General features: G+C 40.3%; 1 protein-coding gene across 3 annotated transcripts in view; it reads right to left on the bottom strand.

The window, feature by feature from the left end:
- Nucleotides 1-8,225, bottom strand: part of ITCH (itchy E3 ubiquitin protein ligase) — a 160,844-nt gene that overhangs the window by 114,148 nt on the left and 38,471 nt on the right. For all 3 annotated transcript variants that reach the window (XM_011972439.1, XM_011972437.1, XM_011972438.1), the window contains exon 3: nt 5,065-5,155. Coding sequence is in view for 1 of the 3 variants with exons in the window: in XM_011972437.1 (XP_011827827.1) it covers nt 5,065-5,134 (70 nt within the window). In the remaining 2 variants the exon portion in view is untranslated. The remainder of the gene's footprint in view (nt 1-5,064; nt 5,156-8,225) is intronic.

Here is an 8,225-nt window from a genome sequence, read left to right on the forward strand (position 1 = left end):
TGGGATTACAGGCGAGAGCCACTGCGCCCGGCCTGAGATTTATTTTTTATACTTGCATATTTATTCCTTCCTTGATTCTAGAAACGCATTGAGGCAGGTTACAATAAAACAAATACTATAACTAACCCATTAAGAGATTAAAACCCACGATGTCATTAAGGAGATTTGTGCAAAATACTTAGTTCTAAGCGTTCTAGCATCAAAACTAAAGAAGTAACTCAATGAATTATGAAGGGCATTTGATTCTATTAAACTTGGCACTTCTGTCTTTTATGCTGTCTGTTTCATATCTAATAAGTTTGCTGAACTATTACCCATTATTCATGGTGTGTTTGTTTTTTGCCCTATACTTGAGCACACTCAGAGTATTTAGACCCAATTAGCAAGCAATGAGTAAAAAAAAGACAAAGAAAAAGAAAAAAAAATTTATTAAAAAAAGAGTATTGAAGGCCAGGCACGGTGGCTCATGCCTGTAATCCCAGCACTTTGGGAGGCAGAGTCTGGTGGATCACCAGAGGTCAGGAGTACAAGACCAGCCTGACCAACATGGTGAAAACCCGTTTTTACTGAAAATACAAAAATTAGTCAGACATGGCAGCAGGTGCCTGTAATCCCAGCTATCTGGGAGGCTGAGGCAGGAGAATTGCTTGAATCTGGGAGGCAGAGGTTGCAGTGAGCTGAGATCATGCCATTGCACTCCAGCCTGGGCAATAAGATGTCTCAAAATAAATAAATAAAAGAATATTTTAGACCCAAGATTTTAAAAATCTGAGATGGGGCTGGGTGAGGTGGCTCACACCTGTAATACCAGCACTTTGGGAGGCTAAGGTGGGTGGATCACCTGAGCCCAGGAGTTTGAGACCAGCCTGGGCAACAGGGCGAAACGCCATCTCTATAAAAAATACAAAAATTAGCCGGGTGTGGTGGCGCACGCCTGTAGTTCCAGCTACTCAGAAGGCTGAGGTGGGAGGATCACCTGAGTCTGGGAGATCAAGGTTGCAGTGAGTCATGATCACACTACTGCACGCCAGCCTGGACAACAGGATGAGACCCCGTCTCAAAAAGAAAAAAATCTGAAATGTCTATAGATTACGACTTTTTGAGGTGCAGTTAGCGTTCATCATCACAGTAAAAAAAAATTCAATAATGATGATAGCAAAGAAGACATTTATGCAAAGAAAAAACTATTAATCATTGTCTCTGAGAATAATTTACTATTTTTTAAAATCAGTAAAAAATAAAATGTCTATTATTTATGTAATCTGAAAAAGTACAGAATGTTTTAAAAGACTGTTCTAGTAAAAACTTTCAACTTTAAGCTGCCAAAAAGAAGTCATAAGAATTCTGGTATGATATAAGTCAGCTACTCAAGCTAGATTGAGGATGGGGACGGAGGGGAAATTGGAATCTGGCCTTAACTAAGAAATAGTAATATCTTTCTTTAAGAAATAGATACTGCTAAGGAAAGAGACCAGTTAGTGAAAAAATTCTACGATGTGGTTACCTTAACACAGTATTACTTTTATATTCAATCGCCTTTAGGTTTTGAGGAAAATAACAATGATATGGTCTGTGACCTATTCATAATCCAGAAGAAGCTATAAGCCAGGCATAGTTGAAACTAAAATACAGAGGATGATAATTGTTCTATAATCAACAAATGCTATCAAATTAAAGGGAGAGAGACTGAGGTTTTCACTGTGTGACAGAAATACATAGATGTCTGAGGAAAATCCAGTGACTCATTCTAGCTAGTACAAATGGTTCACATATAAAGACTTACAGGCCAGGTGGGGTGGCTCACGCCTGTAATCTCTGCACTTTGGGAGGCCGAGGTGGGTGGATCATGAGGTCAGGAGTTCAAGATCAGCCTGGCCAAGGTGGTGAAACCTCGTCTCTATTAAAAATGCAAAAATTAGCCAGGCGTGGTGGCGGGTGCCTGTAACCCCAGCTACTTGGGAGGTTGAGACAGAGAACTGCTTGAACCCTGGGAGGCAGAGGTTGCAGTGAGCCAAGACTGCGCCACTGCACTCCAGCCTGGGCGACAGAGCAAGACTCTGTCTCCAAAAAAAATAAAAAATAAAAAACCTACAAAGAGACCATATATAGACAGAGAGTGAAGGGTCTTAGCTCATACTAAAGAAATTCTATACCATAGTCGAAGAAAAGTACCTAAGGTTTTTGAGCAGGAATGAAACATATTGGATGGCATATTAAGAACATTAATCTGAAAGTGGCACATGAAATGATTAGAGGAAGAAATAAAGACAGATATTAATTAACAATAGCAACAGAGGTATTAATTTACAATAGCAAACAAAGGATGTGAACAGACATTTCTCCAAAAAAGATACAAAAATGACCAATAAGCACATGAAAAGACAATACCATTAGCCATCAGAGGAGTACAAGCCAAAACCACAATGGGGAGCTGGGTAGGGTGGTGCATGCCTGTAGTCCCAGCTACCCAGAAGGCTGAGGTGGCAGGATCACTTCAGCCCAGAAGTTAGAGATTGCAGTGAGCCATGACTGCACCACTACACTCCAGCCTGGGTGACAGAGCAGACTGTCATCTGGTCTCAAAAAAAAACAAAAAATCAAAATTAAATAGACAAAACATACACACACACACACACACACACACACACACACAGAGTAAAGTACTACTTCACACCCACTAGAATGGCTATCATAAAAAAAGATAATCACTGGCAAGAATGTAGAGAAATCGGAATCCTCATATATTGCTGGTGGGAATGCAAAACGGTGCAGCTGCTTTGAAAAATAATTTGGGCCCGCGAGGTGGCTCACGCCTGTAATCCCAACACATTGGGAGGCCAAGGCGGGTGGATCACCTGAGGTCAGGAGTTCGAGACCAGCCCGGCCAACATGGTGAAACCCCCATCTCTACTAAAAATACAAAATTAGCTGCGCGTGGTTGTGCGTGCCTGTGGTTCCAGCTACTCAGAAGGCTGAGGCACGAGACTCACCTGAACCCAGGAGGCGGAGGTTGCAGTGAGCCGAGATCACGCCACTGCACTCCAACCTGGGCAAAAGAGCAAAACTCTGTCTCAAAAAGAAAAAAAAAAGAAAATAATAATAATAATAATTCGGAATTCCTCAAAATGCTAATAAACATGGATTCCATATAACCTAGGAATTTCACTCTTAGGTATATACCCAAGAAAACTGAAAACATACATTCTCACAAAAACTTGTTCACAAATGTTTATAGCATTTTTCATAATATCCAAAAAGTAGAAACAACCCAAACATCCCTCAACTGAAGAATGGATTTTTAAAATTTGGTATACTCATAGAATAAAATATTATTTAGCAAAAAAAGGAATTAAGTAATGCTACATGCTACAAGGATGAACCTTGAAAACAGTCTGCTCAAAGAAGACACAAAAGGCCACACATTGTACAATTCCATTTATATGCAAGATCCAGAATAGGGAAATCTAGAGACAGAAAGATCAGGAGTTGCCTGGGTCTGTGGGTGGATGGGTTAAATGGAGAGTGACTGCTAATGAGTACAGGGCTTCTTTCTGGAAGGACAAAAATTTTTTTTTTTTTTTTTATTTTTGAGACGGAGTCTCGCTCTGTCACCCAGGCTACAGTGCAGTGGCCGGATCTCAGCTCACTGCAAGCTCTGCTTCCTGGGTTTATGCCATTCTCCTGCCTCAGCCTCCCAAGTAGCTGGGGCTACAGGCGCCTGCCAGCTCGCCCGGCTAGTTTTTGTTTTTTTTTTTTTGTATTTTTTAGTAGAGACGGGGTTTCACCGGGTTAGCCAGGATGGTCTCGATCTCCTGACCTCGTGATCCGCCCGTCTCAGCCTCCCAAAGTGCTGGGATTACAGGCTTGAGCCACCGCACCCGGCCAAAAATATTTTAAAGTTGATTGTGGTGATGGTTGCACAACTCTGTGAATGTACTTTTGGGGTTCAGAAACTGATATCCCAAAATATGGTGCTTTGACTTGTTGAACTAAAGGAGTCTCTCAAGGTCTCTCTGACCCCTGCAGCTCCCCTCCCTCAATCTTCTTTCTCTCAAAGTACAGCATGAAGTTGTTTTCTGAAGTTCTCTTATCTGCCTAAGTCCAGATCCACCAAAGAAGGAAACAATTACAATTACCTTTGTTCCTTCCTTGAGTTTTCAATAACTAAACTTATATAGCAGGAATATAAAGACTGAAGTCTTTTTTTTTTTTTGAGATGGAATCTCGCTCTGTCGCCCAGGCTGGAGTGCAATGGCATGATCTCGGCTCACTGCAACCTCTGCCTCCTAGGTTCAAGCGATTCTCCTGTCTCAGCGTCCCAAGTAGCTGGGATTACAGGTGTGCACCACCACGTGCAGCTAATTTTTTTTATGTTTAACAGAGACAGAGTTTCACCATGTTGGCCAGGCTGGTTTCAAACTCCTGACCTCAGGTGATCCGCCCACCTGGATCTCCCAAAGTACTGGGATTACAGGCGTGCAATCCCAATAAATGGGTAACCTGTAGGGGATATGAATTATATCTCAATAAAGCTGTTAATACAATACAAAACAAACAAAATAAGCAACTACCCAGGTGCCCATGTTCAAGGAAAAAAAACTGTAAAATATCCAAGAATATTCTACAATAAAAATTACTATCTGTATGTCTTCATTCATTCATTCAGCAAATATTAACTGAGCACCTGACATGTAACAGCCATTAAATATTTTGTTCTCTTAAGATTTTTTTTTTTTGAGACAGTCTCACCCTATCACCCAGGCTGGGGTGCAGTGGCGCAATCTCGGTTCATTGCAACCTCCACTTCCCAAGGTCAGGCGATTCTCATGCCTCAGCCTCCGAAGTAGCTGGGACAGCAGGCGTGCACCACTACGCCCAACTAATTTTGTATTCTCCATGTTGGCCTGGCTGATGTCAAACTCCTGGCCTCAAGCGACCCGCCCACCTCAGCCTCCCAAAGTGCTGGGATTACAGTCATGGGCCACCATGCCCGGCCCTCTCAGGATTATTTTTTAATCACATGGGGAAAAATAAAGTAAAGCTGCCGATGTTTCTAAAACTTACCAGTGATCTGAAGCTGTGATTTCATGGTGAGGCTACCCATTGAACCAAGTTGTGATCCACTGTCAGACATACCACCAATAGGTTGGAAAACCTGAACATGGCAAAGGAGGCAGTGTAAACATCAAAAATTCCCATTAAAAACGTACGTAAATAGTGCTAACCTGGCTATTACTGAAGACAGTGTAACAAAGGCCTTTACATTGCTAAACACAATTTTCAATTCTAGTCTTTATCCTACCTAACTTACTGGCAAAATCTGACATGGCTGTTCATTCCCTTCTCCATGTTTTACTTTCTTCCCTTCAGTTCCCAAGATATATTCTCCAGGTTTGTGTCCTACCACACAGATTGTTCCTTCTCAGTATCCTCTGAAGATTCCTTTTCTTTTCTCCATTATCTTAACACTAACATAACCTACAGCTTAGTTCTTGGTTCCCTCTTTTATCTACACTCATTCCCTTGAGGATATTACCCAGTCCCAAGTAGACAGGACTATAGGTGGGTGCCACTATGCTCGCCTAATTTTTTAAATTTTTGGTAGATATGGGATCTCACTATATTGCCCAGGCTGGTTTCAAACTCCTGGGCTCAAGTGATCCTCCCACCTTGACTTCCCAAAGTGCTGGATTACAGCGTGAGCCACCACACCTGGCCAAATTACCCATTTAGAGGTCAATGCTTGTTAGTACTACAGGGGCCAAGACAAGACTTCCCCTTTGCCCCCAGTGAAGGTTCACTGAAAATCATCTGACAAAAGGCAGGCAGATAAATTTGAGAAAAGGCATACATAACTATTAGCATGCATGAGTCGGGGTGGGGTGGATCACAAAATGATCACCCCATCAAGCAATGGGGTACAGATGATTATAACCTGGAGGATATTACCTATCCAGATAGCTTTAAATATCATCTATATAACATGTCCCAAGCAACTTTATTTACTTATTTATTTTTTGGGAAAAACTCTCACTCTGTCACCCAAGCTGGGGTGTTCTGGAGCGCCTCCCGGGCTGGGGGGTCCTTCTGCTTCAGCCTCCTGAGTTGCTGGGACCACTGGTGCACACCACCACTCCCGACCCAGGAGGTCAAGTCCGCAGTGAGCTGTGATCACACCACTGTACTCCAGCCTGGGCAACAGAGGAAGACCCTACCTCAAAAAAGAAGAAATAAGATACAATAAAAAATAAAATTAAACTAAATATACTTGGCACTTACTGTTTGCCAGGTACTTTTGTAAGAAGTACACAAACACAATAAGGCAAACAAAATGCCTTGAAACTGTAAACGCTGTCTTGAGTTTTTATGCAAATTTAGGTTTCCGTTTAAAAATTTAAATATAAAACAATTATGATGGCTTCTCATTTCTGCAAAAATGAAATGGAACAATAATTAATTCCTACTGAGATGAACCCTATAAAATCCAACCTACCTCATTCTGTGCTTACATACAAAAATGCTCGAAGCTAAAATTTGGTCTCAACCATAGGGACTAGCTCATTTTCTTGGCATAATACATATATTTTTTCCTTTACCTTGTTTATTTAAATTGCACTATTTCAAATGAGATGTTTTATAAACAAAATCTGCTAAAAGAACCCTTTTATTTTAAAAATGAAAGGTAAACAGCATAAAGTCATTAGTAGTCATCCATAATATATTAAGAAATGAGATGTAACCTAAAAGCCTTTTAACACCATATTGCACAAGATATTATTCTGATTCAAATGGCTTGTTATGAGAAGGGTCCTCAAAGACATTATAACACATATGTACACGTATTACTCCCTCCTCAATATCCAAAAGCCTGTTTGCCATAGAACGACAATATCAAAAAAAGTAAATTAAGGGGCAGTGAGAAAAGTCCAATATCTAGCTGCTGATATTCTGCATGATAAAGGTACTCATTTCCATCAACAGTCACTCATCTCCACTAACGATTTATTGCAAGAAAATGCCCTTTCTAATAGTACAGTATAAACTATTCTAAATATAAATTAACATTAATTACAAAGTCGCAAAAAATTTTAGATCTCTACAAAAATGAAGTATATTTTAAAAACTAAAATTAACTTCATGTAGAAAAGATTAATGAAAGCATAGCCTGCAAATATTTTTAAGAACAATGACTCTCCAGATAATTACAGAGAATCATTATGGTAGAATTGTGAGGTGCTCTGCCAAAAACATGCTAGTAATTTCAATAATTTATGTACATATACATACTAGTTTTACATAACTAAAATTCACCGAGCATTTTAAATTCTTGAAAAGAATAAAAATTGCTATTTGCATAATATCAAAAAATTAGAAGCAACCTATATTATCAATTGGCATATGTTAAATAAATCACATATTCATACCACAGAACAGATTACTATGCAGGTATCAAAATAAGTAACTTATTAATGACTGAAATTGAAAGATCCCAAGAACATCTTTAAAGCTGCAGAATAGCATACATGAGTTGGGGTGGGGTGGATCACAAAATGATCACCCCATCAGTATGTACAGTATGATATTATTTTTGCAAACTAAAACACTATATACTCCTATGAGTACAAATACTTATAAATAAACACAGAAAAAGTATACATTCCATTGAGGAGGAGGGCACCTGTGTACTCAAGTAGGTGGTCACAGGGAACTGCAGTTTTGTATGTATTGTTTGAAGTTCTACAAGTGAAACATGTATCATTGTTGACTTGTACAATTTTAAAAACAGCATAAAACAGAGTAGAAAAAACAGATAACCTACACTTCAAGTCCCATCCTCTCCCCCGAGAGCCAAACTCTTAGGTCTCACTATCACTTACAACTGCATACATGGTTAAAATGATTAAATCTAAGCCGGGCGCGGTGGCTCACTCCTGTAATCCCAGCACTCTGGGAGGCCAAGACGGGTGGATCACCTGAGGTCAGGAGTTCAACACCAGCCTGGCCAACATGTTCAAACCCCATCTCTAGTAAAAATACAAAAAATTAGCTGGGCCTGGTGGTGGATGCTTGTAATTCCAGCTACTCGGAAGTCTGAGGCAGGAGAATCGCTTCAACCCGGGAGGTAGTAAGCCAAGATTGCGCCATTGCACTCCAGCCTGGGCAACAAGAACAAAAAAAGATTGAATCTAGGCCGGGTACAGAGGCTTACGCCTGTAATCCCAGCA

Source organism: Mandrillus leucophaeus, unplaced genomic scaffold (genome assembly GCF_000951045.1).
Source record: "Mandrillus leucophaeus isolate KB7577 unplaced genomic scaffold, Mleu.le_1.0 Scaffold129, whole genome shotgun sequence".
NCBI classification, from domain to species: Eukaryota; Metazoa; Chordata; class Mammalia; order Primates; family Cercopithecidae; genus Mandrillus; species Mandrillus leucophaeus.